The sequence below is a fragment of the Salvelinus alpinus genome, chromosome 3 (genome assembly GCF_045679555.1).
Source record: "Salvelinus alpinus chromosome 3, SLU_Salpinus.1, whole genome shotgun sequence".
Classification (NCBI taxonomy): domain Eukaryota; kingdom Metazoa; phylum Chordata; class Actinopteri; order Salmoniformes; family Salmonidae; genus Salvelinus; species Salvelinus alpinus.
Window position 1 is genome coordinate 22,155,075 of NC_092088.1, and position 15,127 is coordinate 22,170,201.

The 15,127-nt window shown below is 42.1% G+C and overlaps 2 protein-coding genes across 3 annotated transcripts in view; one reads left to right on the forward strand and one right to left on the reverse strand.

Moving 5' to 3' along the window:
- The window catches only part of LOC139570291 (S-adenosylmethionine synthase-like), a 15,479-nt gene extending 11,980 nt beyond the window's left edge, over nucleotides 1-3,499 (reverse strand). Inside the window, exon 1 of the mRNA XM_071392054.1 lies at nucleotides 3,200-3,499. Coding sequence (XP_071248155.1) covers nucleotides 3,200-3,287 — 88 coding nt within the window. The 5' untranslated portion in view covers nucleotides 3,288-3,499. The remainder of the gene's footprint in view (nucleotides 1-3,199) is intronic.
- Nucleotides 3,500-5,445: 1,946 nt separating this feature from the next.
- dydc2 (DPY30 domain containing 2) lies at nucleotides 5,446-15,126 on the forward strand. Of its 2 annotated transcripts, XM_071392062.1 has the most exons (9): nucleotides 5,446-5,520; nucleotides 5,685-5,730; nucleotides 5,828-5,978; nucleotides 6,339-6,470; nucleotides 7,780-7,884; nucleotides 8,714-8,857; nucleotides 9,324-9,467; nucleotides 14,521-14,697; nucleotides 14,858-15,126. In XM_071392062.1, exons 3-9 carry the CDS (start codon nucleotides 5,832-5,834, stop codon nucleotides 14,885-14,887), a joined length of 879 nt encoding a protein of 292 aa, XP_071248163.1. In that variant the 5' UTR covers nucleotides 5,446-5,520; nucleotides 5,685-5,730; nucleotides 5,828-5,831; the 3' UTR covers nucleotides 14,888-15,126. The 2 variants fall into 2 exon arrangements, with proteins under 2 accessions (XP_071248163.1, XP_071248164.1); XM_071392063.1 differs by lacking the exon at nucleotides 8,714-8,857.
- The last annotated feature ends 1 nt before the right edge of the window (nucleotide 15,127 follows it).

Below are 15,127 nucleotides of genomic sequence, written 5' to 3' on the forward strand. Positions count from 1 at the left end.
GGGTCCGGGCCAGATGGCGAAAGAGGTATTGTAGTTGTAGTTTTATTGTTTTATTGTAGTTGTACTTAATGTAAAGTAGATATTTCTAAATTTCATTTTCAACATATTTGCAAAAATGTCGAAAAACATGAAAGACTTGAAGATTGCTGTTAACAGTCACTCCCCATCTAACTTAACAGAGCTTGAGAAAATCTGCTCGGAAGAATGGGAGAAAATCCCCAAATCCAGATGTGCAAAGCTGATACAGACATACCCAAGATTATTCAAAGCTGTAATCGCCACCAAAGGTGCATCTACAAAGTATTGACTCAGGGGTGTGAATACTTATGCTACCCGACCAAGCAAAAAGGCAGTACCTGCTCATAGCGTGGAACTGAGAAAAATGGCTTTTATTTACCTTGGTTTCACAGTAACTTTATGCAGTTACTTCTAACATGACCCCCATTTTCTCCAAAACACAATACAATAGATGCAGGATACTTGTCTACACGATTAAGCATGTATTTAATGTAGCAAAAATGACATTAACTCATTTTCGAACAAATGAGCAGTTACTGCCTTTTTGCTTGGTTGGGAGTATGTAAATTCAATATTTCTCTATTCGATTTTCAATACATTTGCAAAAAAATCTAAAAACCTATTTTCACTTTGTCATTATGGGGTATTGTGAGTAGATGGGTAAGAAAAAAATCTTTAATAAATTTTGAATTCAGGCTGTAACACAACAAAATGTGGAATAAGTCAATGGGCATGAGTACTTTCTGCAGGCACTGTAACTGACCATAATGGGCCTCCTGAAGTTGATGAGGTGGTTTCCTGGCTTGACCTTTTACTGCACATGGCAGAAGCCAAGTCAAGACCTAGATTATATTTCACCCTTCCGTCAGAGTACTACTCTTGGTTGGCTCATATTAGGTGCTCCAACCCTCGGAATAGCTTTAGTTCTGTTAATGCATACCTCTGTAGCGTGCTTTACTCCACACTGGCAGTCAAGATACACCACCATATATGTACATATATCAACTCATTGTGTAAACTTCACAAGGAGGTTGAGTGTTCAAACTATTTCATATTCATAATCAAGACTGTGATAGTTTCACATTTTTGTTATAATCTTTGATTGATGTTGGTATGCCTTCATTTAAAGAGATATGAGATATTCAGTCTTCACCCATCAATCCAAATAAATACACATTTTACTTAATTGTTATGTTTGTAACCTTTATGTTTCTGGTTTTCTCCCATTTACACTGAACAAAAAATATAAACGCAACATGTTGTGTTGGCCCCATGATTCATGAGCTGAAATAAAAAAAATCCCAGAAATCTTCCATACGCACAAAAAGCTTATTTCTCTCAAATTTAGTGTACTAATTTGTTTACATCCCTGTTAGTGAGCATTTCTCCTTCGCCAAGATAATCCATCACCTGATAGGTGTGGCATATCAAGAAGCTGATTAAACTGCATGACAATTACACAGGTGCACCTTGTCCTGGGGACAATAAAAGGCCACTCTAAAATGTGCAGTTTTGTCACACAACACAATGCCACAGATGTCTCAAATTTTGAGGGAGCGTGCAATTGGCATGCTGACTGCAGGAATGTCTCTACCAAAAGCCGCTTCCAACATCGTTTTAGAGAATCTGTTAGTACGTCCAACCGGCCTCACAACCGCAGGCCACATGTATAGCATCATGTGAGTGAGCAGTTTGCTGACATTGTGCACAGAGTGTCCCATGGTGGCGGTGAGGTTATGGTATGGGCAGGCATAAACTAGGGACAACGAACACAATTGCATTTTATCGATGGCAATTTGAATGCACAGAGGTACTGTGACGAGATCCTGAGGGGCAATGTGGTGCCAATGCTCTGCCGCCATCACCTCATGTTTCAGCATGATAATGCACGGCCCCATGTCGAAAGGATCTGTACACAATGGCTGGAAGCTGAAAATATCCCAGTGCTTCCATGGCCTGCACACTCACGACACATCTGTTGTGAGGTTGTGAGGCCGGTTGTTTGTGAGGCCGGTTGTTTGGGATGCTCTGGATTGACGTGAATGGCAGCGTGTTCCAGTTCCCACCAATATCCAGCAACTTCGCACAGCCATTGAAAAGGAGTGGGATAACATTCCACAGGCCACATTCAACAGCCTGTTCAACTCTATTTGAATGTAATGTCACGCTGCATGAGGCAAATGGTGGTCACAGCAGATAGTGACTTGTTTTATGATCCACGCTCCTAACTTTTTTTGAAGGTATCTGTGACCAACAGATGCATATCAAAACATGTATTAACCATGTAACGAGTGGAGTGTTTTTAACGTGAAAACAACATGAGAGCATACCATAATTAGTGAGGGAAAGTGTGGTACAGTAATTGATATGTGAGCAGATCAAGTTGTCTCTGAACACATAGTGACATTAAATGCAGAGAAGGTACTTGGCCATCATGAAGCAGGTGTTAGGGCCTATGTTGCCTAAGTTGCATGGCACTGCTCCAGGTGTATGTGTAATCATGTGTGGAGCACAGGAGGTTGGTTGGTGGTTTCTATGTGTTTGATGCCATTCCATTCCCTCCGTTCTAGCCATTAAAGGGAGCGAGAAAGAAAGAGAGGATGCTTTGGTAAGTATGTATCAATATTTATATTCATAATTACACATTCACAGTAGCAGTTAGTACTGTACTGTAAGTACTGTCAGGAGTATAGTAGGCCTACATGTATGTCAACAGAGGTGAAAGTAAATTATACCACCTTCCCCTTCCATTTGCTTAACCCGTCCTACTGGAGTAACTAGGGAGTAACAGCAACACATGCATCCATAAATTGTCAATGGTATGTCTCTACAGCACCTCTGTAGCATGCTCCCCCTTCGATTGAATTGTGCAGGCATCCAATTCTACTACCAACTTCTGTACTCTCTCAATCTGTTTTCTCTCAGTTTACATGGTGCAAACTCTTAGGGAATCAGCTCCTTTGTGTCTCCTCCTTCTGCTTCTTCCTGCACGGCATAAGCAACCATTCAAATACAGCACAACTAGTTCATTAAACCCATTGGTGTCAGCGGTGGGATCTCGGGGGGGAAAAACACTTTCTACTGATGCAGTGCATGACATTCTATGGTTCTGTTCTGTTGCATGGCGACCATGCAAAGGCATAGGGGTGTTATGGTATCCAGACTAGAGCTGTCTACTCACCTGGGTGTCCTTCTCCCACAGACTCAGAGGTAAACATGAATGACCCATAGTGCTCAGCATCATACAATCCGTCCACTGGCCCGTTCATTGTGGTCTGAGCAGCTCAACGATGCAGAGGAAGTTAGAGTAGGCTAAAAAGCCTAAATAGAGAGATAACTATAGTAAATGACGAGTAGAGCAGAGGCTGCTGTACCAGCTACTGCGTCCTTCTACGCAAGAGGCTAAGAGAGAAAGAGGGAGGAGAGAGGGAATGTGAGAGACTTTACTGGAGCCACAACTTTCCTCTATATAAGGCAAGGACAACATACACACTCATGCACACACACTCATACACTCTCCGTGAAAGGGGGTGGGGGTCATGTGAACCGGTGGGTTAGACCATTCAGAAGAGGGAAAGAGGGAGAGAGGGATTACAATTTCCTGGATGAACTTGTTTTTAACTCCTCGTGTGCTGAGCAGCGGACCCTTCCATTCAACCACTGTCTTACTTGAGGTTTACTCAATGAATGCCCTGTTCATAGAAAGTCACCACATGGAGTGGTGTATTATATTACTGTGAAAAATTTATATTAATTTCATGGAGTGGCTTCTCCTGTATTTCCCCCCCTATTCTCTCTCTTTTTGTCACAAGGGGCCCCTCACTTTCCTGGCGGGATCACTGTGCCTGTGTACACAGAGTCAGACCCGGTAGAGTTATAAGCCCAGCCCTGGCAGTAGCTGCTGGAATCCATGCTTCTAATGAAGACTTGCCTGATTGAAACTAGGCACTATACAGCATGATGCAATCCATTCAGTTGAGCATTAAACGATGAACCATCAAATTATTTACAAGTATTTTTTTTAGAATGGACAAGAAGTGTTAAGGATAAAGCATTGCGTGTTTCTTAAAAAATGTAACATATGTCTGAGTTTCATGTTTGAGTTGATTTTCTTGTCAACCCATCTGCTACAAGACATTGCTGACCCTGGCCCCATACTGTAACGACAATATAGAGTGGGGTCAGAGTTCAGACAGAGGTCAAACCAAAGGACAATGACTCTTGCTCTAGGTGTATATAATTAGATTTTCTGACAAGTTATCCAACAGCCCAATTAAAGTGGCATTTGATTTTACACTACACCGTGGACCTAAATGGTATAGGCCTCTATGAATATTTGCACCTCCAAGAGCTTCCAAAGTGTGAAAAGTAAGACATACTTGAACATGAGCTTCTCAAATATGAACTGTCCCATGGAATCCATCCTGTATGGGGTACACTAGAAATATAGCCATGGATGCAACAGTCTAATTGAAGTGGTGTTGTAATATTAATAAAGTGTTCAATAGCCTACAATTTCCCATTACTAATGCTAACCTTTCCAATTCAAATGTCCTCATCCAGACGTGCTCTTTGGTATGTGGTGGTGCTTGGGGATCTGGGTCAGGTGTTGGTGAGATGATTGGTGAGACGGCAGCGTGCATAGGGCTGAGATCCCCTTTCCTCTTCAGCAATTATGGGGAATGTGGCAGCTGCCTGCAGGGTGTGTTGGTGGATCCCGGTATATCTCACCGATGTGTGTGACCCTGACAATCTCTGGTTTCATGAACCCTAAACCCTAAAATATGTCACAACCAAAACAAAAGCATTGGATTATTGATAAACATCACAAACCGTATCTCTGCTGAGTGCAGTGAAAAAGGTGTGTGTGTGTGTGTGTGTGTGTGTGTGTGTGTGTGTGTGTGTGTGTGTGTGTGTGTGTGTGTGTGTGTGTGTGTGTGTGTGTGTGTGTGTGTGTGTGTGTGTGTGTGTGTGTGTGTGATTCAAACTTAATGACCCCAGACGAGCAACTGAAACTTCATAGCAACCCGAATCACTGACTCCCAGATGATCTTATTAAATTACTAATTAATAATAATTATATGGATTCCCTGCCCTAATGTAATGTACAGTCATAGATGACTAGGTAAATACTGTAGCATGCACCCTGACTACACATAGAACAAAAGGTATAAGATACCTAGCAAACCTTTTTCTATTTCAATTAGTAATGTAATTATTTAGTTCACACAGGCCTATAAACCATTACTGAAGTGAAAATGGGTTGAAATACAAACTTAATATGTGGTATACCTTGTAATTGGTGACATTATATGTAATTTCAATGAAATTATAGTCTATATTTAAAAATTTGAAATAAAATGCACGTGGTACATCTTTGCAAGCTCTACTTCTTACGACAAAACGGAACCTTCTCAACAAAATTGGAGGAAAGATGTATGAAGTAGCACCGTTACCATGGAGATAAAATACATATCCGGACGCTCTGAACGAAAAAGACAGGTGGGTCTGGTTTCAAAACAATTCTATTTGGAGTCAGTTTATCCTATTATAAAATAGTAACATTAAAGTAACAATGCTCTTTTGTGTCGACACATTTTGTTTAGAAAGTATTTACAAACAAATAGGAACGTTTTACACTGAAAACCTTGTTTTATTGTTCATAGGTTTGATAGCTAGCGTAACGACGCAACAATAACGCCTGAGCTAAAGGTAAAAAAATTAAGTAGAACATATTTTGTACCCCTGTTGTCTTAGCTGACATTTGTAGCTACTGTCTTCATACATTATGGCATTTTCTTGCATACAGGAAAATGGACTCAGAATACTTGAAAAGGGGTATGGGAAAATGTCTCATAGAAGGATTAGCCGAGGTGGCTGAGCTTCGTCCCATGGACCCGATCGAATTTCTTGCACAGTGGATTTACAAGTATAAAGAAAACATGGACAATGAGGAGATAGTGAGTAATGATGTTCAGACTATTGCCATTGTGTGGCAGCCTATACCCAAATGTTGTCTAGGCAATCTCATCCAGACGTGCTCTTTGGTATGCATTAGTTTATTTAGTAAATATTTTTCTTAAAACTGCATTGTTGGTTAAGGGCTTGTAAGTAAGCATTTCATGGTAAGGTCTACCTACACCTGTTGTATTCGGCGCATTTGACAAATAAAATTTGATTTGATTAACTACGTCAATGTATACCTTTCTGAGCCTATACCGTCATTCAATGTTGGTAGATAACAGGAATATAAAAACGCTTGATTATAGAATTATTAAGCCAGTATTGTTATATTATTGGAATATCTCTGATCATTGCAGAAAAAGGCCCTCCAGCAGGAACTGGAGCAGGAGCAGCAGAAAGCCATAGATGAGGCAGTGCACATGAGGCAGATGAAGGAGGAAGAATATAAAATCACAGGGGAAGTCCCAGAAGAACCCAAAGAAACAAAAGTATGTATTGTGTGTGTGTGTGTGTGTGTGTGTGTGTGTGTGTGTGTGTGTGTGTGTGTGTGTGTGTGTGTGTGTGTGTGTGCTAAACTGACCAAGACGCACCTTCACATAAAACCTCACATAATTCTGCCCAAAGACAATGACAATTTCTCGAAACCAGTTGCATATGGGCTTTTTAGGTGAGTGCTGATGCCGCCCTGATAAGCAGTGCCCACAGGCTGGAGATAAAATGTATGACAATGTAATGAGACGGACACTTTTTACATCATGCAGGTTTCTCCGATCAAATAGCCTAACCTAAATGGTGCTCAATCAAATACAAAATGCGCTGTTATGTTAACAAACATCATATCCTACAAACAGGACAGGTCAAAGTAAAATGGACAATATGTAATGGACAATCACAACTGTTGTCCAGGAGTTTCACCCCATTGTCATGATCAGTGGTTTCAAGTTTGTATCCGTACATTTTTGAAAAGCTGATCATAGGGAAAAATAAAATACTTCTGCATTTCCCACTGTGTAAACGCATTGCAAATAGGCTTACGATAACTCCTGATAAAGTTGGGTAGCTGATATTCAGAGATTAAGTATCCAAATTCATTAGTCACAGGAATCAGGAATGTTTTACCTCAAAGATGGGCATTCCTAAAATTCAATTTCAGGCAACACTGTAGGCTACCTCAGTCAGCACGGACCAACGCCGACGCCTTTTCAACGTCTTTTTTTCCATACAGTCCGGACTGGCCTTGATTTCCACATCCACAGACATTGGTTTTTGGTCCGAACCAATCATAGACATCCATGTTTGGCTCAGATTTGGTGCGGTCTGGACCAGCCTTGATTTGGCCCAAACATAGTTTATAAATTACTTATTTTCAAACGAAAAATTTGCCTGATTTCAACATCCGGAAAATACATATTTTCAACGTCTGGAAAATAAGTATTTTCAACTGTCATTCAGAACCAAAAATGAACCAGATTTCACCGTCTGGAAAATACGTATCTTTCAACATCCAGAAAATATGCCTTTTCAACGTCCTGGGAAATATGTATTTTAAACATACAGAAAATACATATTCACCTGTTATTCAGAATCTAAATTGAACCTAACTTCAACGTCTGGAAAATCCATATTTTAGACGTCTTTTCAATGTAATTTTGCTTACTGGGACTATTTTAGTTTTGTAGGTGCGCCATCTTTGGATCTCGCCTAGGGCGGCAGCACGGCGAGGCCCGGCCCTGTGTGTGTGTTTGTGTGTACGGTTTAAAACCCATGAGGGTTGAAATTGTGTTATTATCTTTTCAGGAAGTTGAGGAAATACCTGCGACGCCTCCGCCAGCTCCAGTTTCAGAAAGGCCCAAGAAAGTAAACCCTCCAACGCTTGCTGCAGTGGAGGAGGGCGATGATGGGGTATGGTTTTTGTAGAATTTTAAGACTTCCTCAGTTCCACAGATATAACGTTTTCATGTGTTGTTTTAATTTTTTTTTTTATAGATTGTATGTTTTTGTGTATGCTTAATATCAGGGAATCTGTGATGTCTTATAAATGTTGGTAGTCTAAAATTAGATTTAACGTAATAAGCCCAGTGTAATCTCAAATTGGTAAGAAAACAAACCAAATTAGTAATATCTGCTTAGAATGTCCATGTTTTGACTAGATGTTCACAAGAGAGCTTCAACTGCATTTTGAAATATAGATTAGGAACAGCCGCTGGAGAGAGAGTTGAGAATTTTATCGTCCAGGGTTTAACCTCATCAACACATCATCAGATATTTCAAGAGCACCCTACAGGGTCTGGTCAGAGTCAGACCACCAGGGTCATATCACCAGGTGTCATGGAGAATGAGCCATGGAAATCAGAAGTCCCCACCACCTCCACCTCTGAAAATGAGGAGGTCACTGAAGAAGTTCAAGACAAAGATCATCAGTCCCAGAGCTCAAGAATACTCCGCTAAAATCTGTGTGCCTTTGGTGGTTGCTATACTATCCTCTCTAGGTCACCATTTCTTTCGCACCTCTGTATCATCCGATGGCTTTTCTGGTTCTGTCCATTGGCTGATGATGACTGCTTCTGCACATTCTTTGCATGGCTTGCCCTCTCCCTGAGGTCAAGACATTTGATTCAGAAAGGCTAGACGTGCAGGCTAGAGCTGAGAGCAGGAGGACTAGAAATCTACAAATGTGGATGAATGGCTGCAATGATTCTAATATTGTTTTGTCTCACAAACTGGTCACCAGGTGACTGATCAACCTGAAACCAGTGAACCTGATGAATCTACACAAATAGAGGTAGAGTCAACCTCAGCACCAGAGAATGATGAGGGGGGACAAACTGAGGATCCACAAGACAAACACAAACCTCTCCATCAAGACCAAAAAAAGGTGATGGCTTATACCGAACAAAGACTGAAACGAGGGACATGAGAAATAACAAACTAGAAAAGAGATAGGAAAGAACGTGGATCAATGTGTGCCAGACAAGAGAGGGAGGAATGTCTAGACAAGACAGAGGGGATACTTTGGACAAGTGTACTGTAAAGATCATAGATCACTGAAAAGAAGACAAGTCATTGGGTCTTGGGAGACAGTCAATGTTGTTTTCAGGACTGAAAGAGACGGTCAATGTTGATTTCAGGACTGAATGAATGAAAAGATAGTAGGAGCAAGAATAAAAGAATCAGGAAAGCTGAATAATCAACCTGAAAAAATATCTTCCTTTTGAGATGCAGTGAGGACATTTTTAGCCAGACAGTCACACTATTATTGAACAACACCAGAAGACGAGCGAGAATAAGTACATTCAGTGAACTGAACCCAGTCATTTTTCTTCCAAAAACATTTTCAACAGGTGACTGATGAACCTGATAAACCTGATACTAGTGAACATGCTGATTCTACACAAGTTGAGCCAACCTCAGGACCAGAGAATGATGATGTCAAACCAGATGAGACTATGTCTGAGGAGGGACAGGAACATCAGGATCAAGAGAAGGTGATGGCTTCATCGGAAACACCCAAGACAGATTAAAATGGTTGATTATGTATTTGTATTTTTAGAGATATGCTGAGGATGTCTACCATCTGTTTTTACCCAAAGACCTAGCAATTGACAAAATAATATTCATTCAGGGAAGGAAAGACAGAATAAAGGGATGACAAACCAGGAGAAGAGAGAGGAAAGATCATGGTGAAATGAGTGCCAGAGAAGAAAAGAGTACCAGTACCAGTCAAAAGTTTGGACACCTACTCATTCAAGTTTTTTTTTTTTTACTTTTACAAATTGTTTTACATTGTAGAATAATAGTGAAGACATCACAACTATGAAATATCACATATGGAATCAGGTAGTAACCAAAACCAAAAAAGTGTTAAACAAATCAAAATATATGTTATATTTGAGATTCTTCAAAGTAGCCACCCTTTGCCTTGATGACAGCTTTGCACACTCTTGGCATTCTCCCAACCAGCTTCACCTGGAATACTTTTCCAACAGTCTTGAAGGAGTTCCGACATATGCTGAGCACTTGTTGGCTGCTTTTCCTTCACTCTGCGGTCCTAACTCCTCCCAAACCATCTCAATTGGGTTGAGGTCGGTTGACTGTAGAGGCCAGGTCATCTGATGCAGTACTCCGTCACACTCCTTATTTGTAAAATAGCTCTTACACAGCCTGGAGGTGTGTTGGGTCATTATACTATTGAAAAATAAATGATAGTCCCACTAACTGCAAACCAGATAGGATGGCGTATCGCTGCAGAACGCTGTGATGGCATGCTGGTTAAGTGTGCCTTGAATTCTAAATAAATCACTGACAGTGTCACCAGCAAAGCACCCCCACACATCACACCTCCTCCTCCATGCCTCATGGTTGGAACCACACATGTGGAAAACATCCGTTCACCTATTCTGCTTCTCACAAAGACACGGCGGTTGGAACCAAAAATCTCAAATTTGGACTCATCAGACCAAAGGACAGATTTCCACTGGTCTAATGTCCATTGCTCTTGTTTCTTGGCACAAGCAAGTCTCTTCTTATTGGTGTCCTTTAGTAGTGGTTTCTTTGCAGCAATTCGACCATGAAGGCCTGATTCACGCAGTCTCCTCTGAACAGTTGATGTTGAGATGTGCCTGTTACTTGAACTCTGTGAAGCATTTATTTGGGCTGCAATTTCTGAGGCTGGTAACTCTAATGAACTTATCCTCTGCAGCAGAGTTACCTCTGGGGCTGCATTTTAAACACTTAAAAGACACACCCTATCCCCTCAGCCCTCAAATTAGTGGACACTTCTGATGACGTATCATGACGTCTGATGAGGGTACAGTGGCAGGGCAAAGGGCAAGGGAGGAAGGAATGATTTTTAAATGGACCGCCCTTGCCCGGAAATTTGTCACTCGTTCATCCCGCGATGATTGTGCTTTCAGCCAGTTAGTGGGTGCTTTATATGCGCTTCAGTCAATTATGATTGCATGTCTACTTATATTAACTATATCATTATTAATATATGCCTACTGTATGATAGCTAGCAAATTCATTTCCAAAAGCTAACCAAACAAAAACATCATTACTTTTACGAGACGTGTTTGTGCATTAGTAGCACAATTTCTAACTTATTTACATTAGTTTTTACTTACACTTGTATGTTGACTCCATATTAACGTTGAGGTTTTAAGTTTGGGCTGACCTTTCTTAGCGGATGTACAAACATCGCAAATTGAATTATGGGGCGTTTCAGGCACCGAAGTGAACATAATTGTACACTCGCAAACTCCATTAAAAACAAGGGCTTACGCTGCAAATTTCCCTTGCTTGGCTAATCATTTGGACCGACGACAAATATGTCCGCGCACGATATCTAAGGAAGTCTCGAGCTATTGCTCGCCTGAGGTAGTGTTTCTCATGATAAGATGCAGACCACACTACCTACCGAGAGAGTTTGCATCTATATTCTTTGTAGCTGTTTACATACCACCACAGTCAGAGGCTGGCACTAAGATAGCATTGAATGAGCTGTATTCCGCCATAAGCAAACAAGAAAATGCTCACCCAGAGGCGGCGCTCCTATTAGCCGGGGACTTTAATGCAGGGAAACTTAAATCAGTTTTACCAAATTTCTATCAGCATGTTAAATGTGCAACCAGAGGGAAAAGAACTCTGGACCATCTATACTCCACACACAGATATGCATACAAAGCTCTCCCTTGCCCTCCATTTGCCAAATCTGACCATAATTCCATCCTCCTGATTCCTGCTTACAAGCAAAAATTAAAGCAGGAAGCACCAGTGACTAGATCAATAAAAAAGTGGTCAGATGAAGCAGATGCTAAGCTACAGGACTGTTTTGCTAGCACAGACTGGAATATGTTCCGGGATTCCTCCAATGGCATTGAGGAGTACACCACATCTGTCATTGGCTTTATTAATAAGTGCATCGATGACATCGTCCCCAGAGTGACCGTACGTACATACCCCAACCAGAAGCCATGGATTACAGGCAGCATCCGCACTGAGCTAAAGGCTCGAGCTGCCGCTTTCAAGGAGCGGGACTCTAACCCGGAAGCTTATAAGAAATCCTGCTATGCCTTCTGACGAACCATCAAACAGGCAAAGCTTCAATACAGGACTAAGATTGAGTCGTACTACACCGGCTCTGACGCTCGTCGGATGTGGCAGGGCCCGCAAACCATTACAGACTACAAAGGGAAGCACAGCCGAGTGCTGCCCAGTGACACGAGCTTGCCGGACGAGCTAAACTACTTCTATGCTCGCTTCGAGACAAATCACACTGAAACATGCATGAGACCACCAGCTGTACCCGAAGATTGTGTGATCACGCTCTCCGCAGCCGATGTGAGTAAGACCTTTAGACAGGTCAACATTTACAAGGCTGCAGGGCCAGACGGATTACTAGGACGTGTACTGCGAGCATACTGACCAACTAGCAAGTGTCTTCACTGACATTTTCAACCTCTCCCTGTCCGAGTCTGTAATACCAAGATGTTTTAAGCAAACCACTATAGTGCCTGTGCCGAAGAACACTAAGGTAACCTGCCTAAATGACTACCGACCCGTAGCACTCACGTCTGTAGCCATGAAGTGCTTTGAAAGGCTGGTTATGGCTCACATCAACACCATCATCCCAGAAACCCTAGACCCACTCCAATTTACATACCGCCCCAACAGATCCACAGATGATGCAGTCTCTATTGCACTCCACACTGCCCTTTCGCACCTGGACAAAAGGAACACCTATGCGAGAATGCTATTCATTGACTACAGCTCAGCGTTCAACACCATAGTGCCCTCAAAGCTCATCAATAAGCTAAGGACCCTGGGACTAAACACCTCCCTCTGCAACTGGATCCTGGACTTCCTGACAGGTCGCCCCAGGTGGTAAGGGTAGGTAACAACACATCCGCCACGCTGATCCTCAACACAGGGGGCCCCTCAGGGGTGCGTGCTCAGCCCCCTCCTGTACTCCCTGTTCACTCATGACTGCACGGCCAGGCACAACTCCAACAGCATCATTCAATTTGACGATGACACAGCAGTAGGCCTGATCACCGACAACAACGAGACAGCCTATAGGGAGGAGGTCAGAGACCTGGCCGTGTGGTGCCAGGACAACAACCTCTCCCTCAACGTGATCAAGACAAAAGAGATGATTGTGGACTATAGGAAAAAGAGGACCGAGTACACCTCCATTCTCATCGACGGGGCTGCAGTGGAGCAGGTTGAGAGCTTCAAGTTCCTTGGTGTCCACATCACCAACAAACTAACATGGTCCAAGCACACCATGACAGTTGTGAAGCAGGCACGACAAAACCTGTTCACCCTCAGGAGACTGAAAAGATTTCGCATTGGTCCTCAGATCATCAAAAGGTTCTACAGCTGCACCATCGAGAGCATCCTGACTGGTTGCATCACTGCTTGGTATGGCAACTGCTCGGCCTCCGACCGCAAGGCACTACAGAGGGTAGTGCGAACGGCCCAGTACATCACTGGGGCCAAGCTTCCTGCCATCCAGGACCTCTATACCAGGCGGTGCCAGAGGAAGGCCCTGAAAATTGTCAAAGACTCCAGCAACCCTAGTCATAGACTGTTCTCTCTGCTACCGCACGGCAAGCGGTACCGGAGCACCAAGTCTAGGTTCAAGAGGCTTCTAAACAGCTACCTCTAAGCTATAAGACTCCTGAACATCTAGTCAAATGGCTAACCAGACTATTTGCATTTCCCCCCCTCTCCACACCACTGCCACTCTCTGTTGTCATCTATGCATAGTCACTTTAATTAACTCCACCTACATGTACATACTACCTCAACTAACCGGTGCCCCCACTCATTGACTCTGTACCGGCACCTCCACCCCTGTATATATATATTGTTTTTACTGATGCTCTTTAATTACTCGTTACTTTTCTCTTATTCTTATCCGTATTTTTTTAAACTGCACTGTTAGTTAGGGGCTCATAAGTAAGCATTTCACTTTAAGATCTACACCTGTTGTATTCGACGCATGTGAGTAATAAAATTTGATTTGATTTGAAATAGTGCTATCTTCTGTATACCACCCCTACCTTGTCACAACACAATTGATTGGCTCAAACGCATTAAGAAGGAAAGAAATTCCACAAATTGACTTTTAACAAGGCACACCTGTTAATTGAAATGCATTCTAGGTGACTACCTCATGAAGCTGGTTGAGAGAATGCATATTGTGCAAAGCTGTCATCAAGGCAAAGGGTGGCTACTTTGAAGAATCTCATATAAAATATATTTTGATTTGTTAAACACTTTTCTAGTTACTACATGAATCCATATGTGTTATTTCATAGTTTTGATGTAGAAAATAGTACAAATGAAGAAAAACCCTGGAATGAGTAGGTGTGTCTAAACTTTTGTGAGTGTTGTGAGGTTTTCAGTCAACCAAGAGTTAACAGACAGGGATCAGAATATCAGAGGAGAAGGCGATATTGCATGTGACGTCAGAGGCAGGCTTAAAACATGTTTTATTACTCAAACAGTTTTCCTCTGACAAACTCAACATAGGAGACCGATAACCCTGTCCCAAGTGACACTATTGATCGCACACAAGAAGGGGCAGCCTCAGAGAGTGATGATGTCAGACCCGATGTGACGCAATCTGAGGAGGGAGTGGAGGAGGGAGCGGAGATGTCACAGGGGGCATTTGAACATACAACTCCTGATGACCAAGCCAAGGAGAAGGTTAACACGGAGAAGGCTTTTGTTTCGAGAGACATTTACACTGTTCAACTACAATGATAGCATGCATAACATATAAGAAGACATACTCAAGAGTGAATGACTAAGGAAAACAGGTTTAAACAGTGTATCAGTTCCATCTAAACCCGGTTCTTTTTTTCAGGAGGAAGAGGAGGAAGAGGAGGACAACTAAGATGTGGAATGATAATTTTCCTACATTATCTGGACAAAGGTGTTAGTTCAAATGCAATGATAGCCTAAAGATCTATATGTTATAACATTCTACATCTTATAAATCAGTAGAGAAGCTCGACTGACGCCTAATGAAATGCGTGACGTCTCCAAGAGGGAGATATATCTCAACTTGTGTAATATGTCAATTTAACAATATGTCTATTCAGTTTGCTTTGAATAAATTTGTGTAAAGTTGTGC